Source organism: Aythya ferina (genome assembly GCF_964211825.1).
Source record: "Aythya ferina genome assembly, chromosome: 20".
NCBI classification, from domain to species: Eukaryota; Metazoa; Chordata; class Aves; order Anseriformes; family Anatidae; genus Aythya; species Aythya ferina.
This window is the reverse complement of record NC_140318.1, coordinates 4,644,454-4,668,725: the sequence shown is the minus strand read 5'-3', so window position 1 is coordinate 4,668,725 and position 24,272 is coordinate 4,644,454. Positions and strand designations below refer to the sequence as shown.

Genomic DNA, 24,272 nt, shown 5'->3' with positions numbered 1-24,272 from the left:
TTTGCACACAGGCTTGCCTCTCTGTGTGGAGACGAGAGCTGGCCCTTTGGGGCAGCAGCACGGAGCACTTCAAAGGCGAGGGATTTGCATAGCCCTCCTGCGATGCTTTTGTGGGGTAAGCAATATGAGGGAAGTTTACACTGGTCTCGCAGCGCTGCTTCAGGAGGTGGTGCTGGCCCGGTTCCTGAAACTTCTCTCTGCCTTTCCCTCGCAGAAATGTGAGCCCCCAGCGTGGTGCGGCGGAGTTGTGCAGACTTGTTTAATCTCCCAGAACCCAATATCTGCCTTTCAGCATCTGAGCCCCGGGGACACGGCGCCAGTCAGGACAGGGAGAAACGAGGAGTTAGCTCATCTCCTAGCGTTCATGGAAAAGAGCTTACATCACATTCTCACCTGGACTGCTGCCCTTAATCTATGGCACTCGCTAAAGAAGGAAATAAAATCGAGCATGTTTAAGCACATATTTTCCATGTTTTGATCTTACTTCTTGAGCGCAGCCCAGAGGAGCGTGGGGAGTGCCTTTTGGGCAGTGGATAAGGTTACTCCCAAGCCTACTAGAAAACAAGGGTTAGCTTTGCAGTTCAGACCGAATGTGTAAAGAGTGTGTAATCAGAGGTCAAAAATAAAATGTCTATAATTAGCAGTGTCCAAAGCAACTGGAAATTGTGTCAGGCAGATCCCAGCCAGCTTTTCTTTTCCATCGCCTAATGAATGGGAGCTGAGGTTTCTCTCCAAGGATGAAAGAAGGCTGAGTAGTTTCCCATTCAAAACTGGTGCTGTGGGACCGATGCGAACGCAGGACTCATTTACTACCCTGTTTTTCTGCTTTTGAACCTGCGGGCAGGTTGTGAGCAATTAGGCTTTTCCCTAAAGCATCTAAAATACCACGGTGGTTCTCGCTGTCCTGGAGAGCGCGGGTGACGACATTTTGTCACCTTGGAGATGGATAAACAGCTCCAGCAACACGGCCTTACAGCTTTTCAGGTCTGAGTTTCAAAGCTAGCAGCCGCCCGGCTGTAACACAAGTCTAGCGAAGATTTTTTTCAATGTGGGGGAGAGTCTTAAATGTAAAACAAGAAGAGGGGAGGCAGAGTTGAAGCTGGGATGGGTTGCAGGGCTTTTTGCTGGGCCGTGGCAGCAGCTGAATGGAAGGATGTAGCTGTGGCTCACACGCTCCCTGCAGCATGGAGTGACTCAGGTACTGCACACATACTTGAGCCTGCAGGGCTTTATTTTTAGCTGGCTGAATCACTGTCATGACTACAGCCTCATAAAGCCGTGAGACGAGTGGGGATGCCCACGGCCCCCATATTAAGGCATGTTTGGTGAACACAGACTCCCTTGCAACCGTTGTGATTTCTGCGTTCAGAGCTGCTTGCTGAAGTAATGCAGAATCTATGCCCTGTAGCTGGATTCTCTCTTTTTTTTTTTTTTTTTTTTCCGATTTAAATGTTTAGTTAGCAGCCTCAGTGGTTTTTCTGCACAGACCATGGTGAGCTTGGACCCCAGCGGTCCTGTTGATGTTGGAGGCCGCTCGACTCTGGTGTTGTTTCAGTGTTGCTGGCACAGGGGAGCCACGAGTCGTGTTACCAGTGCTGTAATCCCATTAGCTCTCTCGGGCTCGCAGGGCTGTGCAAAATCAGTACTTAAATGGGAAATTACCAGCGACTCGCCAGATGCCGCACAAAGGTTTGCTAGTGATTCGGTAATCGGCAGCGTTTCTGCTTGCGAGCTGATAGGGAACCCGTCTGCTGCAGCGACTCTTTCAGATAAAGCAGAGCAGAAGCCCTGACTGCTGCTTATCAATGCATTACAGCATCTTTCAGAAAGAAGTCTCGAAGCTTTGGCGTGCTGGAGGAAACTGAACTAGAGCAGCAAAGTTCCGTTCCCATAAATTCCTTCCTTGTTCAATTAATCGTCGCTTTGTCCTTTTTTTTTCCTTTTCTTTTTTCCTGCAAACCAGTTGGGTAGCTGCAATGTTTCCAGCAGCTGAAGGATTCCTAGTTTGTGCATCCGCATGCAAGGTGATTCCTCTGTTCTGAAATATTTCAGGCTAAAAGAGGACGAGGAGGTAACCCCACGAGCTGCTCCAAACTCACTGCTCAGTGTCTTGCACCCTCTCTTCCTCACTGAAGATTTGCCTCCAGACATGCAGCTGGAAGGAAGAAGAGCCGTACCACTGGCACACCATAAAATTCCTGTCGTTGACTGATCCAATCCTTTCTGCTGCAGTCGGGAAACGTGGCTGAATTGATAAGCTGCCCTGCGAGCCTCCCAATTCCCTTGCAAACACTGCGAGCTCTTTCCACATGAGGTTGCTGCAGCTGGAGATGTCTCATTCATGGTTGCTTAGAAAGAAAAAAAAAAAAAATCAAAATAAAAATGTGCTCTCTGACAAATAAAAATGTTTTGCTTCCTCTGGAGGCCCCAGAGGGCGGCATAAAAAATAATGAAGGCTGTGAGTCACTGAGCAGAGCCTGGCCAGCTGAGAGGGAACTGAGCCTCCCTTTTCCATAGAAGTTTGTGTGCTGTCATTGCACATCATTAATGCTCGCTGGTTTATGCTCATTCACTGTAATGTTGCCAAAAAAGAAAAAAGGGCAGTCGGTCTTTCCGCTTCCAAACGCTGGCTGCTTCGAAGGTGACGTGATGTTAAAGGAAAAGTTTCTCCAGCACTCGAGAGCCATTGTTTGATTCTCAGGCTGCCCCTCCTCTGCCGTTTTCCTCCAAAACCTGGCCGCTCTCCTAGCAAACAAATTCCCTGGAGGGGGCCTTGGAGCAGCTCACGGCCAGCTCCACCTAGGGTACAAAGGTTAGGGTGGGCACGCTTCCTGATTGACACGGGACCCTCCCTTTTTTTTTCTTTTTTTTCTTTCTGAATCCCTTACCAGGTCTTTTTTTTGTCTCCAGATAAATTCTCTAACAGAATATTGAAATTCTCTGTCTTCTCTGTGTTCAGGATCTCAGCTCATCCTTTTGAGAGCGCACAGCATTACACAAGTGCTGCGTATCAGCATCTTTAGGCTTCTAACCCATCCCTAGGACTTCTGAGAAAGGGGGCGTGAAATGAGGCAGAAAGCTGCTGATGGAGAACTGAGCTGCGCGGGGCAGGTGCAAAAGCCAAGAGCGTGCTTGGGGTTCCCCTCCTTTTCTGCTCCTTTCACCCTTGGAGGCCTTGTGCTTGCTCTCCGTCATCGTACACACGTGGTGACAGCCTGGGACTTCTTGCCCCAAGAAAGACAGAGATGCCCTCCACCACGAAAGGACTGGAAAAGGGCCCCTGCCGTAGCCCTGCCTTGTCCACAGCACGCCGATGAGCTTCGGGTCCATCCTTCTGCCAGTTCCTCTGCGGAGGGGCTCAGCTGCTGGAGGATGCTTGAGGAGTTTCTGGTTAGAGCAACATTTCTGCACAGCTCAGAGGCTTCGGGTTTCCTTTATTTGTTCTTATTTTAGTGTTTGCGTTACTGGAGAGCTTTCAGTTAGGGCAAAGGCCCCACAGCTCTGTGTACTTACAAGTGCCCACTAGATAAGCCCTTTGCTTAGAGCGAAGGTGGAAGGAAGGTGGCTGGGAAATCCAGTGATACTCATCTAAGATCTTTACAGATCCATGCTTTGCAGTATATTTTGCATTTACGGTCAGTAGCTCTTATCTGTCTGTTGTGAACTGGTTGTCCTCTTGTTTTCCTGGCAGCAGAATTGGGTCTGGAGGGGCAGGAACCCGTTCCCATCGCTGCTTCCTCGTTCGGTAGCGCCGCAGCACCAAGTGGGCAGGCTCAGCAGAAAGGTCGTTTTCAACTCTCTCTCATTATTTTTCCCTTTTGCTTCTGAACCCTTAAAGTCCCTGTCAGCGAGGGTTTAGTTGAAGCCTTGCAACTTGCCTTTTGTCTTCCACAAATGATCGAGCTGTGCCCAGGGGAACAAATGCCATTTTAATGGGCATTGTTGTGTAATTCATTACGTAAGTCACCTCTGTGTTCAAAGGACTCGTGGCACAAATGGCAGGAGCGCTTGATTAAAAATGTGCACAATAGCTTCGTTACGACACTGGGAGAGATGTTCTCTGTTATTTTTAATCTGATAGCTTTTAAATATGTGCATCCAGCCGAGACCCAAATGGCCTTTAAAAAGGAACCATTTGTGGGATAAGATTTTAGACTACTTCGTTCTTTCCAACGAGCCTGGAGAATCAGTGCAAGCTGGAAAATGAACTTTAACCCTTTTTTAAGGTTTTGTGTCCTCTAAAGCCTCACGATTTCTGTATGTGAGCAAATAGAGAGAGAAGGTGGAGGGTTTTGTTTTTCAGGTGAGGGATAGCTATGATCCTGTATTCTGTAGCTTAAGAAAAACACTGCATTTTCTATGTATTCAATACAATGCCAACACCACCCAAGTTGAGCTGTTAAAAGACACATCCATGCAGGTGCAGCCTGCCTGTCATCGAGCAGTGCCGTAGTAACACAAACCTTACCAAGAAGCCCAGAGGCAGACGAGGGGCTTCGCTCGTCCACCTCTGCAAGCTCCGATCAGATGGGGCAGCGCTCGCAGCTCGGGCAGGAGGTGGCCGGGAAAGTCTGCAGTGCCTGAGCTCTGCACAGCGCTGAACTTTCAGTTTGACTTCAAAGTAAGTAATACGCTGCCAGGCCAGGCTGGTGGAATTCACCATGAGTGTTTTGTCTTCATTTTGGTGTTCTTTCGAACCCAAGTGGGAAACAACCACTTCGCCATGGTGGCAGTGGTGTAGCCGTTGGGCTTTGACCTGCCAGCCTTCCCCTAAGCACTCCGGTTTCTTCACACGTAAGCTGATTCATCCACCTTCCCTCGTGCCCCTTAACCCCCTACCGCTTGAAATCTCTGGTTATTCATCCTCAGGCCAAGCTCTCAGCAAACCAAGGGGCAGCATGGCTGCATTGTGGCGGATGGAGCTGCGCGTCCCTGCCTCCCCTTGGTGGGAAGGCCACGTCGAGCCGAGGCATGGAGCAAGGCTTCTCGTGTCTGGTGTGTGCACCCACCTCGGGGACACGAGCTTTGAACCCAGCGAGGCCGTGACTCAACAGCTGGAGTGCGTTCAAACCCAGCAGAGCAGGAGCCTCATTAACAGGGAGGTGGAATTAGCCGTGAAATGGGTGACGTATGAAAACTCCCGGTCAGAAATAAGACACTCAAATCCGTCGTAAAGTGATTTTGAAGGGATTTTTATTCTCCAGTGGTGTGTGGCAGCAAAGCATCCAGACATGACATACGAGGGGATGGGAAGTCAGCGGTTGCTTTGAGACAGAAAGGCTTTGATGCAGCATTTTCTTTTTTTTCCCCTATTCCAGCTGAAATCACCGCATCCAGCTTATTACCCTGTCTCTTCCCATTCATCTTACCAATGTTTGGACTTTTCAGAGAAGTACGGGTACCCTACTTCTGCAGCCCAGAAAGGAGAAAGAGGAGCTCAGAAGGTGGTGCTGGAATTCAGTGAAATGCTGCTGGGTATCCATCAACAGAAGAAGGGAGTAGTACGACAGTGATTTCTGACGGGCAGGCTGCCGAGCTCATGAGCAACCTCAAGGCTGCATTGACAGCCTGCTTCTTGCAGGCTGGCAGGAAGGTGCAGAGGGACAGGACAAGCATTTTGAGCACTGCCATGGCTCTGGTTTCTTCTTCTCTGCGTACGTTATCACATTTTTGGATCAGTGAAGGCAGGCTGTGCTGCTTGAACTTTTCACTGGGCAGACGTAGGACATGTTACATACTTAAATGGGATGTGGTGCACAGAAAGTGAGCTTCTCAGAGCAAACCAGTGCAATGGTAACCAATCTAAGAAGTCTTGCACAGCTGTGCTTTTTGCTTTTTTTCATCTGTAAAAGCTTTGGTCACTTTCACCTTTAATCTAGAATACATTCTTATTTCAGTGCGACTTCTCTTTTATACCGCTTCATCCAATTTCATTAAAATGCAAATTCTGTTCATAGTGCTTGAATGATGTATCTGCTTGAAAGCCTTAAAGCCCATCACGCTGAATGTCTGTTGGCATTCAGTGAATATCATCACAGGAGCTCCGCAGCTTGGCTCTTGAATATCGGAAGAGGGACCAGGGACTGCGGCGTGATTTTGATGTTTGGAAATGGAGAGATTCTGCGCCAGAGTCACTGACTCACTCTGTGCTCTGTTTAGACAAGTTGCTTCACCTTTGCGCCTGCTTCCCATCTGCAGAATAAGGTTAAGACCCAACTGTTTGAGGGTGAAATAGATACGTTTGCAATGTGCTTGGAACAAGAAGAGCGCTATTTTAAGTGCTATGTGCAATTGAGTGTAAGAGCATATTGGTTGTGACTCATTTGTTTAACTACAAGTGCATCAGAAACTTATGAGCAGATGAGATCTGGAAAATGCCTATTGTAGATGGAAAGATGGTAGTAAAAAGCTGTGTGAACGTGTGATTGTCGAAGCAGGTCTTCATAGGGCTGTTCACACAATAACCTTTATTATTTCACAAATGTCAGCTGTTTTACTTCATTAGTACTATTTTAGGAAGTTCCCATTCTGCTCCAGCCACTTGTTCCTGTCCTTGCTCTGTAGATCTGTGTCCCCTCGGAGCACAGCCATGCAAATGATTCAGCACTGAATGTGGCAGAAAAGTAAAGAGGGCTAAGGGCAGTGGTCAGGCTGCTGTCAGCAGAAGAGAAACTTTCTTCACTGACAAGACGTTGCCTTTTTGAGGTGCCTCACCGTGCACTCTTACTGCTTGAACTGCTCGTGTGCTGCCAAAGTTGGGGAGAGATGTCTGGTGGGAAAGAGAAATGGAAATTACAGCCTTCTGAAATCTTCTTCCCTTCCTAATTTCTTGTCTCTCCAAGGCTAAATTATCACCGTAAGCAACCAAGGGTTTTGTAGGTACTGAGCATTGTCTTACTCAGACAGCTTGGAGCTCACTGCTGTCCGTGGAGGAGCCAGACACAATTTGTTGTCTTTTCCCTGTAGATTAATTATTGTAATTGCCAGTCCTTTTAAAAATAAAGTCTGAGCCATGACTTCTTTTGGCAAGCATGCATACCTGCATGTGTATAGCAATTCTCACACGATGTACCAAATAAATCCTTTTTTTTTATGGAGCACGAGAGCATTATCGCAGCAGCCAGGGGCTGTTTTCAGTGGTGACCTTCAACACTGTGGAGCCAGAGAGGTTTTAAAGGTTTGGAGATCCCCTTGAGGATGTAAAGCAATGACGTAAATCGTTGCTAAGTTAGGGTGCCAGCTGCTGCCCGTGATTCTTCAGAGGCCAATTGATACGTCTGGGTTTATCTGCAGTGACCAAGGTTTTTAGTGCCTCCCTCCCCGGTGCATTAAATGGGACTTTATGGTACAAAGAAAACTTGGAGAACCCTGTAAACGGAGAGCAGGTCTGCAGCCAGACTGGGTTATAAATGGTGCTGATGCAGCTTTCCATTAATAGCACGGCTGAAAAAGTTTGATGCAGAGGAGCCGACTGACTGGAGTTTTGGCTGCAGTGAAGGTGTTAATAGTAGGGTCTTAACACCCTATCGGGAAAACACGTTTAAAGGGAGACAAGCGCCGGTTCCTTCCTTCAAGCTGTGGTTAGGTAAATTCTGAGTATTAGGAGTGGTGCTCGCGCTGGTGTGGTATTTAGCTGCTGGGTGCTAGGTTTGACTCAGCAGCCTTCTCTGCTTGCAGGCTGCATGCTAACGAGGTGGTGCAGTGCTGCGTCCAGCGGCTCTGCTGCTTTGACTCAGTACGGGCAGCACAGTCAATTCCCAAATAATGCAAAAAGAAAAATGAAACGTGCAGCAAAACTGCTTACTTTTCTCGATAATGTAGTTAAAGATAAGTTCAGTTCTGTTGAATTATCTGGGTCACTAGAGAGCAATTTAAACCTTCATTTATTAAAGTGCTGTTTGCTTAAAATACATTTGCAATTGCTCTGTACAAGGCAGCATGGTTTTATTTAGCTTGCTGGCTGAACAGATAAAAATACATTGCAACAGTAAGCCTGCATGTGGCACGACTGCGAACCTTTGAGACTTCTGCTTTCAGATGATCAGAAACCCTTGAAAATAGGATCTTCAGAAGCTCTGAGCAGTCCTGTAATTAAGCTTCTTCGGGGATGCACCAGCGCCAAAGTGCTTCCTTCTGTTCTCGTGGTTTGTGCGGGTACTTCTGGTGCAAAATCCACCGTGAGTGACAGGGGCTGGTGTTTTTGCTCAGATATTTCATCGAGCCCCAACCAAACAGTGCTACCAAGCGGGTGGAGCTAGGAACCAGCAGCCTGGGAAGGGTGTGAGGTCGGACGGTGCTTTCCTTTCCTGAAGCTGCCTGTGTGGCCGGGGTGGTTCCTGACCCCGCGAGCAGGAGCTCAGGCAGCCCAGGTTCTTCCCCTGCTGTGTCAACAAGCCACTTCATCCCCTTGACTTAGCATCCTCATCTGCAAAAGAAGGACAGTGATTACCTCCTTTGTGAAGTACTCTGGGACCTGCTGGAGATAAGTGCTGTTCAGAGAGGAGTTTTTCCTTCTCTCTCCAAGGCGCAGAGCAATAGCAAGCCTGCCGTTCCTGCCTTGGCACTTCAGCCTTGCTGCCTCCGAGGGGAAGCAGGAAATGGTGGTGATATTGTGGTTGGAAACATAATAAAGAGCCACAATTATTATTTTTTTTTATCCTGTTCCACTCAATAAATTTACATGGTTGCAATGTTTTTTGTAGGCTGGTTTCCCAGATAATGCTGTAGCACAATTTCCCTGTTTTCAACAACTTCACCCTAATCCAGTAACGCATTTCTGTGTCTTTCTAGATTCTGAGCGTTCCCATCTCTCCTCGTTCACTATGAAGTTGAAGGGCAAGTTTCATTCACCAAAGATAAAGAGGACCCCTTCAAAGAAAGGAAAGCAAGCTGACCTGACAGTGAAAACACCAGAGAAGTCAGCGAACAAAGTAAGCAGATGAAGGACATGTTCTGTTAGCCTTGCTGGTTTCTTGCTTGCTGATACTCAGTTTATCAAAATCTGCAGCCCTGCTTTCAGCATGTGACTGTCCCATGCAGAATTCTGCAGATATGTCGGGGAACTTCAGGGTTACTTTACGGTTAGTTACAAACTATGCAATAAGAGACGTATTTTCCTTTTTTGAGATGCTGACGAGACCTCCTTCCATCATTATTTAAACATCTCCTTATGGAATGCAGCTTAATGCCTGACATCCTCCCAGCATGCACACCCTATGATTATTCTTACAGCTTCCAAATGACTGCCTGGTTTTGGGGCGTGATCCTTTAAAAAACCCCAAACCTAGGTGAGCAAATCCTTGAAGCTCGTCCAGAGACTTGCGCAATCTCTGATGACGTTAGCAGGAAGAGTCAACCAGGCGCATTGAAGGAGCAGCTGATTCCAGCACGCTGGTCCTCACGTCCAACATACTTCACGTCCTGTAGGAGCTGAGGGCTGAGCACTCCTTCCCAGCACAAACCTATCAGCGTTATCTCCTCTGCCGTTGTGACCCGATTGCGTAGACTGGAGGCTCTCTCCGTAACAGTACTGTTGCAGTCAGTTTTCAAGCATAAATCTAAGCCAAAAGTTAAGAACAGTCGAGGTTATTTATGATAATTCGGGATCTTTCCCAGTTGTTGTTGAAAGCCTCATCCAATGTGCAGCGCCAGACGTGCAAACTTTTTTAGTTTATCTCTGCTGAGGATTGTTGTAGTGCTGTTGTGAGCAGTCAGCAAGATACAGTTATCTGACACTGTGCGATGTGCTTAACACCCAGCAGAATGGCTGCAGGGCTTCCCAGCCCTATTCTGCGCCATCGTAGGGGAGATGATGAGGCTTTTATTTTCCACACTGTAGTTTGTACCCCAGGAGGCAACAGGTATGCTTTCCAGGGAGCTGAGCACCTTGCTTTGCCCCACTGAACTCCTGCCAAGAAACATTAAAAAAAATCTGTGAGTTCTGTTTGAAGGCTTTTAAGTCCAACAATATTTCAGGACAGTATGTTGAGATCAGTTCAGAGGTGTACCATAGAATCACAGAATTTCTAGGTTGAAAGAGACCTCAAGATCATCGAGTCCAACCTCTGACCTAACGCTAGCAGTCCCCACTAAACCATATCCCTAAGCTCTACATCTAAACATCTTTTGAAGACTTCCAGGGATGATGTAGAACATATTTCTGTTCTGCCAACGTGTTGTACTGTTTTACTGGGAAGTTTTCTCCCAGTGTTCTTTTTATTGATTGATTCACTGAAATGCTTGTGGAGGATGCATTGTTTTTTTTTCCTCTAAATTGATGTGTGATCAAAAATGAAATAATTTTAAATTAAATGCTGTTTTCAAAATGCGATTCTATAGCAAATATGTAATGGCATGTTAATTAAAGGCAAAGATTTTGCTTTTCTTTCTTTCCTGTAATAAACAGTGTAAGATAGATGACTAATAAAGCATGCTGAATATGTAGAACCTTTTTTTAATGTACAGAATGGGATTTTTTAATTGGAAAATAAAACACTTGAAATATTTTTTATTATTGCAGACAATTATTTAAGCTGTATACACTTTGTCCTGTGAAATATTGTTGATTCCTGGCTTATTCCATATCTATTTTAATAGCCACTGTCCAGCTAATCAGTTAGCTGGAAATAGTCAGCTCATTAGCTTTGTGTGGAGGGAGTGGGGAAGAGGATATGCCTGGATTGTCACCAGGGTCTCTCACTTGTGTACAAAGATTGGTTGATAAATAGGAGATTTTGTGTCAGAAGACACACTTGGTACGCTAAATAATCATCCTTTCCTCCCTCTTGAGTGCTAGGTGCTATTTTTATACTCCTGAAGTAGATAATCACTCTAGAAATAGCAATACTAAAAATTAATGTAAAATCACTACTTGTAACGTGAAGGTTATGCTCAGCACACACACACCTCTTCTCCTCTTCCCCTTTATACCTCTACGTGGGGAAAATAAAGGGATTTTTTTCCAGACCCTCCTTTTTTGGGCCATGTCTTTGATTCTTATCTGGGGGCATACTGGAGGAACAGTAGTGTCCTTCAACACTACATACAAAGTTATAATAGGATTTTCACTGCCAAACTGCAGGGAAAAAATGGACTTTTCCTGCTTTTATAAGCAGTTGCATTCCATACAGCTCACTGTAACCCTTCTGTATCTCATCCCCGATGCATTTGTAATGTTTTTTTAAGGGAAGCTTTTCAAAATCAGGCAGAAATACCTAACTGTGTCAGACAGGCAGGGAAGTGGGGAGGAGATGCTGCTTTGCCTGAACATTACATTTATCTCATTTAATTCCCCAGAGGGTCATTGCTGAATCCCACATGGCTCCCACAGTTACAGAGCTGCTCTGTCGTGGCGATAAGTTAGCTACTGAGGCAAGTTCATCTCTGCTGGGGAATTAAACAAGAGATCATCCCGGGTTTTCTCACCGACCCAGAAGGATTCCATCCCACGTTTACTTTGGCTTTAGGGGCACACTGCAATGTTTGGTGGAAGATCTTGGTATCATTACCCTTGTGAGATACTCCCATCCCGGTGGCTTACTGTTCCCGTTTCTAGAGTTATTGCTGTTATTCTCAGGCCTTGGTGAGCCTGAACAGCGCTGAACACCAGAAACTTCAGCCTCAAAGATAAATACACGTTGATTTTGCTGAGCTCTGTAACAGAAGCTGCAGTTCTGAGTGGGGTATGCCAGCTTTTTTGTATGATTACGTGTGTGTGTGTATTCACACATACCTATGAGGCCTTTGGACCTCAGAAAGGGATTCATAAAAAGCACTCCTCTAGGCTTGCTAACAAAAAAGCTAGCAGGAAAGTCATGAAAAATGGGCTGTCCCCCGAGCAGTGTCCGGTGGCTGGAGTTGCACGCCTTGATGCGCTCAGCAGAACGCTTTGTGTTTCCACTTGTCGTTCGCAGCCCTGAACTATCAAGAGCCAGGCCCATCCCTGCTATGCTCTAGGAGAGTGTTTAAGCTATTAAGTCACAAGCCTTTCTGCAGGAAACAGTTGTTGAATGAATGCATAAACATTAATCAGAGCAGGAACTGCGATTCCCATTTTTTCACTTCTGTTTGAGAGCTCTGACCACTGGCCCACAGTCAGGCAGCTCATGGACTATATAGGCTCTCCCATCCCTCAAATCTGCAGTCATTTCACACAAAGTGCCTCGCCATATCCTGGAATGGGCTGTGCACTGGTGAGGGCACACACCTAAAGAATGGGAGATGGGATTTTTGACATCAGCAACTTGCCAGGATGCTCCTCAGCAGTGGAGTTCAGGCGACTTGGAGCAGGGATTGAGGTGCCTGGTGAGCATCATCATCAGAAGCTGAAGCATCAGCAGAGTTTGGGCACTTCCCAGAAGAGATGGAACATGATAAGAGTGGCTTGCAGGTCTTGGATTTGGACTTGGGCTTCTAAAATCAGAGCTAGATGGGACTTGAGATTAATTCTTTTATGGAACTGGCCCCAAATTACTGACCAATGCCGCCTATAAATTGTTCTTCCTTAAACCTTTCAGGCTGCTGGCCTGATTTTGGAGAAAAGCAGCATTTTAACAGCTGACAAGAGTATGGGGAGCACACAATGCTCATAAGTCATTAATTCTTGAGGCTGAATTTACTAAAGAGATAATGGATGAAACCTGACTCTGCTAAGCTCTCGGCTCCTTTCCTAGCAGTGTTCAGTAGTTAATTTAAATCTCACTTAGGAACTACTTGTGGCACTAGAAGTCCTCCAGGCATACTCTGTTAAACTTTTAAAATATATATCCCTGTCCAGATTGCCATTAGGATATCATATATCATTTATGAATTTCTTTTTTTAATGTTGGCAATGGCACGGAGGTTGGTGACCACAGCTCAGCTTTATTCCAATAAATTTTTCTCTTCTTTAGCATTCCCTCACCGGTGCCAAAACTTGGCTTTCACAGTCTGTCCTGTGGAAAGTGTGCGAGTTCCCTTGTTACAGCAGCAGCACAAAATGAATTAGACTGGAGATTGGAAAGGAGGTTTTTATTTGGAAACGGAGAGACAAGACCATAGCCTTGTTTCAAATGAGTAGGCGTATAGCCATCAGCTGAACTACTCAGGATGATAAAGGTGAACACCATACGTGTCACTGTCAGGGTTGGAGGCATCTTGTCGGGATTGTTTTGGAGTTTGAGATTTGTACGGGTTCTTTTCAGGAGGACAGCTTTATTAAAACAGGTAGTCGTTGCCTCTTGTCTTTCATTATCATTACGTATCTGCACTTAGTAGATTTTTTCTTTCACTCTCCCAGATTGGTGCGTTGGTTTCAAAGTAATGCCCTAGAAGTCATCAGTAGTGTGAATCTTAGCCAAAAACTGATCTCGATTAGCCTTCAATTTGGAACGTGCATCTTGTAATTCAGAAAGTCAAAATGTTGGTTCAATTTTGCACTATTTTCTTGAAAGAGTAAGAATTAAATTTGAAGTGTTTGTGGTGGAAGGGGTTTTCTCCAGTCTTCTGAAGCAGAGTATTTCTCTTGAGTTTTCGCTGGTAAGTTAAAGTAACTTGGCCCTTAAAAATGCTGAGGTTTTAATATTTCTCTGCCTTTCTTCTCTAGAACGTATCATGGCTAGAGGAAAAGGAGAAGGAGGTTGTCAGTGCATTGCGCTACTTTAAGACTATTGTGGACAAAATGGCAATTGATAAGAAAGTTTTAGAGATGCTGCCAGGTTCAGCAAGCAAAGTGCTGGAAGCCATCCTCCCCTTGGTGCAGACTGATCCACGCATCCAACAAAGGTAAGTTTCCTTCTTTGGTTTTGGAAATATGACAGATCTGCAAGCTTCTTTGTTTCTTAAGTCTGAAGAATTATATCACACAGGAGACAGAAAAAATGCTGTAGTAGCTAATAAATTGACTACCATTTTTATTAATTATGCAATAGTTTTAAAACATAATTTAAAAGCAAACTCCCTGCTGTGAAGAAGCCCATGCTATGGAAAGATAAAACAAGTTAGAATGGATTCAGAGAGGAGGAAAGACTGATTCTTAGCATGAATGTAGAAATTCATCATTTACTAGCTATCTTATTCTCTAAATTCTGTACGGTTTCTGAAGTCCATGGTAGTATGCTAAAAGCTAGCAAAGTCCAATAGCTTCTACCTGAAAAACAGCTTATCTTCAGGGTAATCCCTTTCTGAGTTCAGTTTATCTGTCCCGATATTAGAGAAGTCAGCCTGTACTGTTTGCTGCTTTGGTTTTGAATTTACTGGACCAGATACAGAACAGAAGTAAACAGATGTACTTCAGTAGATTAGCCAGTTCAAGTTCATTCCTGTGTGCTCTCAACAGATTATTTATAGGTTTGCTCTGATGCCTACTGTATTATGTTTTAACCAGTTAGGCAATGAGTTTGAAGCCAGAAAAGATGTAGAAATTTGCCAAAACAAAGCTCAGCGTGCATTATAAGAATCTGTGGAGTCATCAAGCCACGGAGATACAGCTGCTGTTCATAGATGCTGGAGCAATTGATTTAAACAAAGCAAGCAAACATCGCTGAATAATAAAGAATGAGCAGAACTAGCACACACAGACAAAAGCACAAAATTAAGCAAGAAATGCACAGATTTTTGGTTTCTGAATCCTGCCAGTTTTTGCACTGTTCCTGTTTGTTTTCCCAGTAAGCATCTCCAAATTTCTTGTTCGAGATGTTTATTTCAGTTCTGATGCGGGAAAGGTTTATGGTATGGCTAAGACAGCTAGCTGTAGGGTGCTGATATTTCATAAACAGATGCTTAGTGCTTTTTGGTCCTGATGCATAGGGCCTCGTTTTCTGTGACAGTACAAATGGAAGGACACAATGGGTGGCTAAGAGCTGTGGCTGGGACGGGAGACGTGCAATTTAGGTTAGGTTTGTAGAAGTACAAAGAGCAATAGCTGTTAGAATTGGAGCATTCACCAGGCTTCTGGGATCAGACACAGAAGTTTCTTCCCTTGCTATCAGGTTTCCCACAGTCATTAAATTTCTGACAAGCACCTGCTTTCACTTAATAAAAGAAAGAACAAACTTTCCCCTTACATCAGGAGAACATGTAAAATGTCAGCAAATATTTTTAGGGTAGATAGAAAACGTCATCTTTGTAGTCACTCGCTTTGATTTGTGTATCTACTGGGTGTTTGCTGGGCAATCTTTTCTTCCAATAATGTATTTGGAAATAAATACCAACTACATGGTCTTTAGCAGCAGCAGCAGCAATATTTCAGACGGTTCTATTCTTCAAATCCCTTATAACCTCTCTCTTAGTAGTAGGGTAGTGTAGCCTCGACAGTTGGATATCCTCAGTTAGCCCATGAGCAGAACTTTTGTGGCTAGTTGTCAATGGAGCAGTCTGTACTCTCTGGAAATGTCATGCATTACAGCACGGATCCTGTGTGTATGTTCTGCCTTGTTTGACTTCACAGATAAAAAGGGGATTTGACATTCTCAGAAAGCCATGTCCTTTCATGCCTACCTGTACGCTTTATTTTGAGTCGTGGCAGGGCATAAAGGGGTGGTTTTGATGGTAAATCCCCCTCAAGAAAAGCAAGCAAGGCTTGTGTCAGTGTGGAAGAAAGCCCTACAATTACTGTTGGACTTCTTTTTGCTTGAGGGGAAGCATTTGCATCAAGGAAAAAAGTAATTAAATCTAGCACAGAATGGGCTTTCAATTACTGCCTCTTTAGGAGGAAGCAGGCTGAAGATTAATGGCAAAGAAATCAAAGCCATAGAAAGAGATGGGGGAGGGCCCTATTTGGGAAATATCTCCTACGAAGATAATTTCGTTTAAAATTAGAACAACTGGCAAGCACCATGCTTTTAAAACAAACAAACAGAAAAGCACTTGCCATTGTTTGTATCCCTCTGGTTGTAACTTGACAATAGTTTTATCCCTGGTTCTGCAAACCTGGTTCACCTCAATAATCTCATTGAAGTTTGTGGGCTTGATTCTCTTCTCACAGATAATGAAATTACTGGAGTTAAGCCAGTGTAAAATGGATACCAGACAGAAACGGGAAGGTTCAGAACACTCTTATCAGTAATGATGGCAAGATTGCACCTTCTCTTATCTCTTTATGGTTTTGATGCAGTTTGAAATTGATTTAACTTTACAAAGAATTGTTGAAGCATTGCCATCAGCAGTCCTGTTAGCACACCTTGTTTAGTAATGAAGTAAGTGTTTTCAGAATAGCCAGGAAAATGCCTGCAAGCACTGTTGTTACAGTTAACTTTTATTTGGAGTTGTCATCCTTCCAAAATTCTTTTTTTTTTTTTTCCTTCAGAACAATAGCTTCAGTTCTGTTTCTCATTAAAAGCAAAACAAAGCAACACCCTTCCTCTTCCAGACCTGAAATTCATTCAGTTCAATTTCTGTTAAGAAGCAAGTTTTAATTACATGTTTTCAGGCGTTATAAACAGTGAGAAAATGATTTGTAAAAGAATGAATAGTCATCTCTCAATTATCTAAGACATTTTTGGGAGAGTTAATAAGGAGGAAGAAAAGCATAGTTAATGCTGAAATAATATCAATTAGACTTAACTACAGGATACAGTAGTTACCTTTGAAGTTAAGGCATAGGATGGAGGTGTAAATTAAAAGGGGAAGAGCATTCTTCTGAGCATTGCTGTGTTGACTTGCAGCCCAGATAATGGGTTGGTTGTACTTTCATGCTGTTGTTCCATTTGGTACTGGTGAACAGGAGAGCAACAGCAACGGAGTCGAAACCCTGGCTTTGTCACCTGCTAAACACAAATGATGAATGTCAGAGTTAAAAAGAGAACAACAGAGGACACAATCAAAATTTTAACAGTATGAAATACACTTTAAGTCAAGCACTTTGTAGAAACTTCTGGTATTATCTCCACAATTTCATTTTATTTATTTTTCTTGTCTATTTCCTTCCATGCCGTCCAGTTCTGCCATCTCATCCTGCTACAGCCGTGTGTACCAGAGTCTGGCCAATCTCATTCGCTGGTCTGATCAAGTGATGCTGGAGGGTGTGAATTCGGAAGACAAGGAGATGGTGACAACAGTTAAGGATGTCATAAAAGCTGTTCTGGATGGAGTTAAGGTACGTGAGACAAGTACTGTACATTATAGAAAGTATACAGTATCTGTGTTTTAGAAAAGATCTAGGTGAAAATCTGAAGTTTTGAAGTGCAGGTAAGATCTATTCTTGGCTACAGTAAACTTACTTCAGATCAACAGCTCAGTAAGTGAAATGATCCTGCTGGGTGTGCTGTTTAAAGACTAGCATAAATGGCTTCACCATTAGTGTGCACTTCTAAAATGTTTACCCTGGCATTTGGATGGCTTGCAAGAAGCCCTAATTCTTTATTGAGCATTGTATTAATTTTTCAGCAAGCCATTCTCCCCATCTCCCATGCAGATTACAGGTCAGAGTTTGTATATTTTATGTCTAGACAAAATTTAACGGAAATGCTTCCTGTCAATGCCTACAGAGAATCAAAGATTCCAACTTCATCTTTTAATGTAAGGTTCAAGGTATTTGTCAGTGATACATCACCGCTTTCAGCAGTTGGATTAGGGTGTGGGACCGGTGATGAGCTAAGCTCAGTTTTCTGGAGATTAATTTTGCATAACTAATGGAAACGTTTAACAGAAACCTTTGTATCCTTTGTGAGACCTGCTTACAGTATTCCCTCCCTGCCCTACCCAGGAAAATCTGTTGGCTTCCCTTCTACCTCCCAGTAAGTTTTTGGTACCCATTATTTCTTACTGTCCCTTACTGTTTTCCCTCTGCTGATGGCCACAGAAGTTGTGCGTTCAGCTGTCCTGGCACTGCAGTTAAAAGTTTGCTTGACACGGGCTGAGGACACTGGTGGAGAGACCATCATATCTCCTAGAAATCTTATTCTGAAAACTGTAGAGAAGGTTAAGCAGGGCTGAATTGAAAGAGGAATGTTTAAAGGAAGCACAGTAGGACATTTGGGGTAGATTTTTAAGATCTGCAGCAGGTTTTTCAATTGGATTGGTATATCAGGAGCAATTATCTTTCACTGTACTCAAACTCAGTTTAGTTTCTATTACCCAGAATTAAATGTAAAAATCAAATGGATCTCCCAAGCTTTGCCTGTCACATTTTCAGGAGTCTTGGTGTGTTGTTTGCGTGCTCTGAATATCTCTGTAACGTTACTTAAGCACAGCTACTAAACCCTAGTATGACTTGCTGAGCCATTAAAACAAACATCTTTCAAACAAAACATTTCCATCACCAAAAGATGACAGATTTTCCAGGATTATTTTGCACAATATGCCCTTCAACTTTAAGCTCCAGATTTGGAAGGTAAAGCCAGTATTAAATTTGCACAGCAGGGTGGAGAAGAAGAGTTGAGCGTCACGTCCCAGCTTCTGTTAGCGTTGGAATTCAGCAGCAATTTGTAGTACGTGAAAATCTGCACCGTGGTAGCTGAACTGCAGGACCCCAGTAAACAGTGAGACAGTTCACCCAGCTTAATGAACAGGTTCACTTAATGAACCTGTTTGGTCCCGTGTTAGCACAGGATCCAGGCTACAGTGGTGCGGTCTCGTTGCATCAGACTCGGACACCGGCTGTCCTTTCACTTCAAGCAAGATTTAAACACCTGGTTCCTGTGGCTTCCCAGCCAAAGCACCGTGCCTGTCAGAGGGGGAAGCTCTGGGACATCTGCTGGAAGTGATGCAGGGAGGTCCGTGCACCGCTACGCCTTAGCTGTTAAGGCGTGCTGAGCAGCATGGCTGTAGCAGTCTCCTCTTGCCGTTGGACTAAAAGTTATTTTGGCCGTCCACTTGGAGCTGGCTCGTGTCTGGTCAGCTTGGAGCGTGATTAGAGCAGATGTGAGGCCGTCTGGGCAGATGTGGATGTGTCTGCCCATCCTCGGGTCAGCGTTTGGAAGTGGCTCGAGCTCATCTCCTGCTGCCTAGCAAGGAGCGAGGCTTATTTTAGAAGGGCCAAGGCAGCCTTCGTATCTGGAAGCAGAACTGAGAAGTTGGACACTTCTCTGCTGTGGGGAGCTTTTCTTGTTTTTCTGGCAGATCACACAGCTCCACTTCCACATTTCAGTGCTTACTTCCCCCTTTACTTTCAGAACTGAGCATGAACGAGTCTCTGCTTCACTTGTGTTATTTGCTGTTTTCATCTCAGCTTTTAGCGCCTTGCTAGCTGTGTATAACAGGGAAAAAAAAATCCTTGTTTTGATTACATAACTTCTTTAAAAAGCGCCTCATTTGGAATTTCCAGTTTGCTGAAGTAGCGTAAGTTTGTGGAGAGGCTTTAATTAGCTCTAATTACTGCTGCAGGTATCTCTGCTTGCTGATAACGAACAGCGCAATGTGCATCTGGCTCAGGCGCATGCTGATTACCTCGGTGTGCACGCTGAAGGTCCTGGCTTGGTTTCCAAACACCAGTTCTCCTTCTGGGGCTAGGGGAGAGGAGAAAAAGCCAGGGTCTGGGCAATCCGGTGGTATTTGTCTAAGTTTAGAGGAAGAAGTGGTCCTCTCAGGTGTTGTCAGTCATTTGTTGTCTCAGTGTCTCTGGTGTGTGGTTTTATTATTTGTTCGTCTCCACAGCAGCCATGTGCTGAATAATTCTGAAGACATTTTAGAGCCAAACGTGCCTGTTTCACCTTGTAACACACGCTCCCATGTGGTGGGCAGGCGTGCAGCCACAGCAGCCGGTGTAACAGGGAAGCTTCCCGAGCCCTTTGGCCCTGGGTGTCAGTAACGATGACAAATGATGGGGGCATTTTTCCTTCCATAGCCCTTTCTGTGGCCAGGAGCATCTATGGAGCATTTTGGCTTTAGGTCTGAATGCCCATGTGTTTTATTTCCCTTATCACGCACTGTGTGGCTGCTCTTGCTCGGGAGCACCTGGTGGTCCTGCAGGGTCGGTTTGAGCCCAGGGAAGTCTCCAGAAACCTCTTCAGCAGTGGGGGTTTGTCCCGAAGGCAGGAGGTGGCAATCCCCTGGGTCACCGCTCACTCCTGACACTGACTCAGAGAGTGGGGCCGGCTGCAGCCGGAGGCATCAAGCGGTGTCACTCGGGTTTCCAAATTGCACAATTCACAGAAAAGCCTTGTTTGGGGATCGTAGGCTCCCATTCCTGTGATGTTCTGTAAGCTTTATAGGGGAATTTGGAAGTCTAAAAGGAACAGCAAGTTTTTGATTAAACATCATTCTGAAAGAGAGAATGAAACAGTGGAAAGTCCATCTTCAAAAACCAGTTTCTCCTATGAGAGCTGGGGACCTGGGGACATCCATCAGAGAAATCTGAGGTCAATTCAGTGTCTGCTTTGCTTGTGTGGTTCTTCTGTGATAAAAGATCCTTAATGATTTTACTTTTCTATGTAGTGTGTGATGTACCTTACCACAGGGACATTTATAGGTTATCAGAAGCCCTGACGGTGTTGTGTCCCTCTTTGCCCAGCATTTACCTGTTGGCAGATGTGGCCCTGTTTGGAGGTGGTGTTGGCGAGGTGCTCGGCTGTGGTCAGCTTGGTGCTGGGCTTTTTCTTATCGAGGCTTCTCAGAAAATGCTGTTCCTGGCCAGGGCTCTTCTCTGTCTGCCCCAGACAGGAACAGGTTCATAGCCTTAGCCCAAACGGACATTTGGGTGCTCTCTTCCTCCCCAATGTGTGGGGGATTTTCCAAGACAGCTTCTTTACAGCTGAGCATTTTGTTGTGTGCTGGGGGGACACGGTGTAAATTATTTCTGTGCCCAAGCTCCCACCAAGATTGTGAGTGTGATGTCTAAACCCAAATCAGTTGGGGTGTACGCTTGATATGGCCTGTGCTTTCCATCCCTCGCACATCCAGGGCAGTGCTTTGTTCCTGTTGTTGTACATCTGCTGTCTTGTGGAAGTTCAGCTTTAAATAGAGCCTTATACAGAAATAAGTGGGCTAGAATATTCTCATTCCTCAGAAGGAAGAGGCAGTGACAGTTTCTGACCTCAACAGGCGTGGATGTGATGATGATAACGGAATGATGACACTGTACTTCAGGCTGCTTTAAAAAATATACAGAATAAAAAATCGATCCCATATAATTTCCATTGCTTAATATGCTGGGAAGCCAGTACTGTCAGGAGGCGCTGCCAGTTATCCAGCCTAGCTGTAAGAGGGCACGTGTTTATGAGCAGTAGATCTCTTTGTTGGCCTCAGACACCTGTAAAATGTTCTCTCCATCCTTCTGCTGTGAGTGATTGTGGTTTTGACTGCTGACAGACCGGTAGTTCAGGATTATCAGCCCTTATCTCTTTATCCGCAGCCTTATCTGTCTATAGCAGATACACTGTGATAGTTCCCTGAATTACTGAGACTTCCACTGCTAGCATGTTAAAAGTTGGCTTTGGGGGAAGCTGGCCTTTTAGTAAAGGTGTTCACTATTTAATTTGTTGTTGGGCATCTTACAGAAAACCTTTTTTTTTTTAATGAATGCATGAAAGACTTGTTTATGGAATATAAAGCAATTAGTTGACTCTTTTACTGGGTAAATGAAATACTTAACTGCAGAAGGTATTTCTGTGCTTTATGTAAAGTCAGCTTGCCATTGTCTAGAGTATTGTGGGAAACATGCTTGTGATGACAGAGGGAAGAGGAAGCACAGCAAAAAGACACGTATGTGGCTTTGTGCAGAATCCCCATAAGGCCACGATTTGTGGCTAAAATGCTTAAATATGGCTAAACTGCTGCTGGGTGCAGGCTGTTCCCTGCACCACCTCATTTGTGGTATCAGATTTACACCCAGCTCACAGCTTTCTTGGTGTCCATGCCAATGTTAATCCATACCTGGTAACCAAGAGTGCATTGCAGTGGCATCCCTTTTTGTCCTAGAAGGTTTGAGTGTTACATGTGTAATAATTCTTGCCTTTTTCTTCTCTCCCCTCCACCCACCAGGAGCTGGTCAGACTCACGATTGAAAAGCAGGAGCATCCCTCTCCCACCAGCCCAGTTAAACCCAGTTTACCAGCATGTAAATCTGACAGGTGGGTCACTGACAAACATGTGTCATGCATGCAATCTAATGCAGTAGCTGCGATTATTTCTGGCTACTGATAATTGGATTAAAGCACTCAAATATTTTTCACAATGGATAGCATAGTGCTTTTTAACATAGTCTTATGCATTACAGTGGGACAACTTGAAAGAACAATATGCCGTAATAGGGAAGTTACCAAAATCTGGCAATGAAGCATCACTTGGCCATGGTGTGCACGTTGTATTCTGTACATACATCTAATTCTACTTGCAGATGTGAATTCTGCCTTCTGCTGTAGGTTTCTCTCATGGCATATGATTTAAAGTACGTATTAATCTGTCAGCATGCTGCATTCCAGCGGTGTTTTATGATCTACAATCTGTATTTTGCTCGTTACAGCCCATCAGAACTTCCTCTTACAGACCGAGAAATGGAGATCCTAAACAAAACAACCAATATGACTCAGTCAAATGAGCTACTGACTGACTCCATGGATGAAGAGGTTGCACCTCCTAAACCCCCTCTGCCTTGCATTCGTGTGGCAGAAAACAGGTAATGCTGGCCAACTAGCAGTGCCTCTTACCAGCCTATTGTTTTTTTTTAATATTCTTGTCAAAATGTGTGTGAGAGGTCATTGTGAGTGTTAGTAATGCCTCTGCATTTCCAGTCCTCCATGGTAATTCTTCCCAGCTCCTGCAGTCTGTTCATGACTTTATGTTCTTTGTCTTGTTTTGAGCAGTACCCTTCATTGTGTTTTCCTTGCTTTTTTTTTTTTATGTGAGGATAGTAATGCTTGAGCCTCTCAGATGAGAGGCATTGCCTAAATGCATCAAATCTTTTATTTAAAGCCATGTAAATGCACACCGTGTTCTGCACAGCACTGCGCAGCAGTTTCCTGTGCAGTTTTAGTTGTGGTGTGTGCTTTTATATCCAGTGGGAAATGTTCTCTTAACCTCGGCTGGAAATTACCAGCCTGTCCTGCACATCCAGGGGGTTCTGCGTTGGTTATCAGCCTAAGAGTGAAAGGAGTCACTACTGTGTGAAAAAAATCTTTTACTCTGCTGTTCTTACCCTGTTCTGCGAGTAACCACATGAAAGTTTCTACGTTCTATTTTGGGACGGAAAAGAAAACCCCCAATTTACAGCTTTTTGGTGTGTGTGTGTATGATGTTTTTCTTCTCTAGTACTGGTGCTAATGGATGGTGTGAAAATGCATGTCGTGTGCTAATTTGAAAATACAGCATTGAGGGCTGTGGTTAGCAGAAAAAAAAAATCCCATTTCAATGTGTATTATGAATTCTCATGGGTTATATTATAAAAATTTCCCATTATGATCCAGGAACAGAATATGTGTGCTCTTGGGAACCTCGTAGGTTTGGTAACTGCCGGAATTATTTGTCATTAAAAGCAAAACCTAAATGTACAGTGGTTGAAATCTCACTGGTTACTACTAGTGGGTGTTTAATAATGTGTGTATCCACACCGATTAATGCCAAAACGTGGGCCCATGCTGCATATATGCATGACAATACTGACTGACCTGTTGCCTCAAGTTCACCAGGAGTGGAAAAAGGCAGACGGAATTTTCCTGACCTGAAAATTTTTGCAACTTTGAACCCCTTTCAAACCTGGAAGGTTTGAGGAGGAGGAAGAAGAGACTTGTGTGAAATGAAAGCTTGTTCAGGTCAACCAAAACATTTCATTTGGACTTCCACCACTTTCATTTAAAAATAATTGCTGTGCTAATTAGCTTCATTAAAAATAATTTTTCAAACAGCAATTATTTTTGTTTCTGAAACGCTAACTCTTTTCCAAGCTTAAAAAAATAAATCACTGCACAGGACCTTCCCTGTGAGAGTGTTCTTAAATCGGTGTTTGTCACCACTTCGTTGAATAGCTTCTGGCCAGCTTTGGACAAGAAACTGTGAGGTTTGAGCCTAGCAAGGCAAAGGCTTTCTGCAAAGCCAGCTCCTGAAGCCTCTGAAAGTCTTTCTGATGGTTGAGTAATGGAAGCATTAATGCCTCTTGTGTCTTGCAGCCCTCCTCCAGCCTTGCCCCCTAAAAAGCGGCAATCAGCACCTTCCCCAACCAGAGTGGCAGTTGTGGCCCCCATGAGTCGAGCCACCAGTGGGTCCAGTTTACCCGTTGGAATCAACAGACAGGTAATGGCATCACCCCTTTGTGAAAGCCAAGGGGGACGTGCTGCAGAGCGGAGCAGACGCTCAGAGAAATGCTGGGTCCTGCAGCTGTGCGGTTCCCAACACGCCCCTGCTCGTCCCAGGCAGCCCCATACTGA

The 24,272-nt window shown here is 44.6% G+C and overlaps 1 protein-coding gene across 7 annotated transcripts in view; it reads left to right on the top strand.

The window, feature by feature from the left end:
• RAPGEF1 (Rap guanine nucleotide exchange factor 1) overlaps positions 1–24,272 on the top strand; it is an 86,988-nt gene that overhangs the window by 23,517 nt on the left and 39,199 nt on the right. For all 7 annotated transcript variants that reach the window (XM_084494025.1, XM_084494024.1, XM_084494026.1 and 4 more), the window contains 6 exons: positions 8,791–8,930; positions 13,583–13,761; positions 16,915–17,071; positions 21,895–21,983; positions 22,376–22,528; positions 24,015–24,138. In XM_084494025.1, the coding sequence (XP_084350151.1) occupies positions 8,791–8,930; positions 13,583–13,761; positions 16,915–17,071; positions 21,895–21,983; positions 22,376–22,528; positions 24,015–24,138 (842 nt within the window). The remainder of the gene's footprint in view (positions 1–8,790; positions 8,931–13,582; positions 13,762–16,914; positions 17,072–21,894; positions 21,984–22,375; positions 22,529–24,014; positions 24,139–24,272) is intronic.